This window comes from Aptenodytes forsteri, unplaced genomic scaffold (assembly GCF_000699145.1).
Source record: "Aptenodytes forsteri isolate BGI_AS27 unplaced genomic scaffold, ASM69914v1 Scaffold143, whole genome shotgun sequence".
NCBI classification, from domain to species: Eukaryota; Metazoa; Chordata; class Aves; order Sphenisciformes; family Spheniscidae; genus Aptenodytes; species Aptenodytes forsteri.
The window spans coordinates 3405238-3406394 of record NW_008794951.1 but is presented as its reverse complement, the minus strand read 5'-3'; the positions used below and the strand labels follow the sequence as shown (position 1 = coordinate 3406394).

Below are 1157 nucleotides of genomic sequence, written 5' to 3'. Positions count from 1 at the left end.
ACCATCTACCATCTGCCCGCACAGGCAACGTGAAGCGGCTTCTCCCCGTCGTCGCACTCCTCCCGGTCGCGGGTGGCGCCGCGCCGCTCCGCCCGCGGAGCGTGAGCTCCGGCGAGGTTTCTCAAGAAGCGGCGTCTGTGTCCGCCCGCGGCGCGGTTTTTTTCTTTTCCCCCCACGTTCCCCAGACGCGGTCGTTTCTCCTGAAAGGGGAGGGGGGGTGGGGTGCGCCGGAGGGGCTAACCCCGCTTCGAAAGGGGAAGTGGGGGGTGTTGGGGTGCGCCGGAGGGGCTAAAGGCACCCCGCTTCCCCGCCCAGGATAGCACGGTATGATCGCGCATTAAATGCAAATTGCAACGGCGAACTTCAGGCCTTACGTCATTTCTCTTCACAAGCAAGCCAGGCCGAAGCGGGCACAGAGGTGCTCCGACCCGTGGGAAATGGGGAGACGGTTCACCATTTCCCTTCACACGCAGTTTCGGGCAGCTCCGTCCAGCTCTGTCCGCGCCTCCGGCATCGGCGGGCGAACAGGGATTTCTTGCGAATGGGGATTTCTTGCATACCCAAAGGCAAGGCGCTGAACAAAGCCTCTTCCTGACAAGCACCAAGAGCTCATCCATTTCTTATTGCGTAGGCTGGGTAAGGGCAGGAAAGGTCAAGAACGAGAGAGTTTCAGTGCAGCCAGGAAAACAGTATTTTTATTATTTTCTTTCAACTTCTGTGAAAGGCAGTGGGTCTTCCTCCTGTGTCTCTTTCTGAAGCCACCTCCCCACATGGCTCTATTACATGAAGTTACAAGTGAGGATAAGCTAGAAAAACAGGGCCTATCCAGTCTACTCTAGACAACAGCAGAGAGAAATTCTTTACTCCCAAAGGCTATTAAGGTAGAAAAGAGATTATTTTCCCTTGGAAAAAGCTCCCTGTAGAAGCAGAAAGCGCAGCATAGCAGGTTGTGCTGGTTTTGGCTGGGACAGAGTTAATGTTCTTCACAGCAGCTAGCATGGGGCTGTGGTTTGGATTTGTGCTGGAAACAGTGCTGATAACACAGGGATGTTTTCGTTGTTGCTGAGCAGGGCTGACACAGAGTCAAGGCCTTTTCTGCCTCTCACCCCACCCCACCAGCGAGCAGGCTGGGGGTGCACAAGAAGTTGGGAGGGGAC

The 1157-nt window shown here is 55.7% G+C and overlaps 2 protein-coding genes across 2 annotated transcripts in view; one reads left to right on the top strand and one right to left on the bottom strand.

Annotated features, from left to right (window-relative positions):
• CUNHXorf56 (chromosome unknown CXorf56 homolog) overlaps positions 1-65 on the bottom strand; it is a 22231-nt gene extending 22166 nt beyond the window's left edge. The window contains exon 1 of the mRNA XM_009275323.2: positions 1-65. Within this exon, the coding sequence (XP_009273598.2) occupies positions 1-12 (12 nt within the window). The 5' untranslated portion in view covers positions 13-65.
• Positions 66-437: 372 nt separating this feature from the next.
• The window catches only part of UBE2A (ubiquitin conjugating enzyme E2 A), a 9453-nt gene continuing 8733 nt past the window's right edge, over positions 438-1157 (top strand). The window contains 1 exon segment of the mRNA XM_009275373.2: positions 438-571. Coding sequence (XP_009273648.2) covers positions 438-571 — 134 coding nt within the window.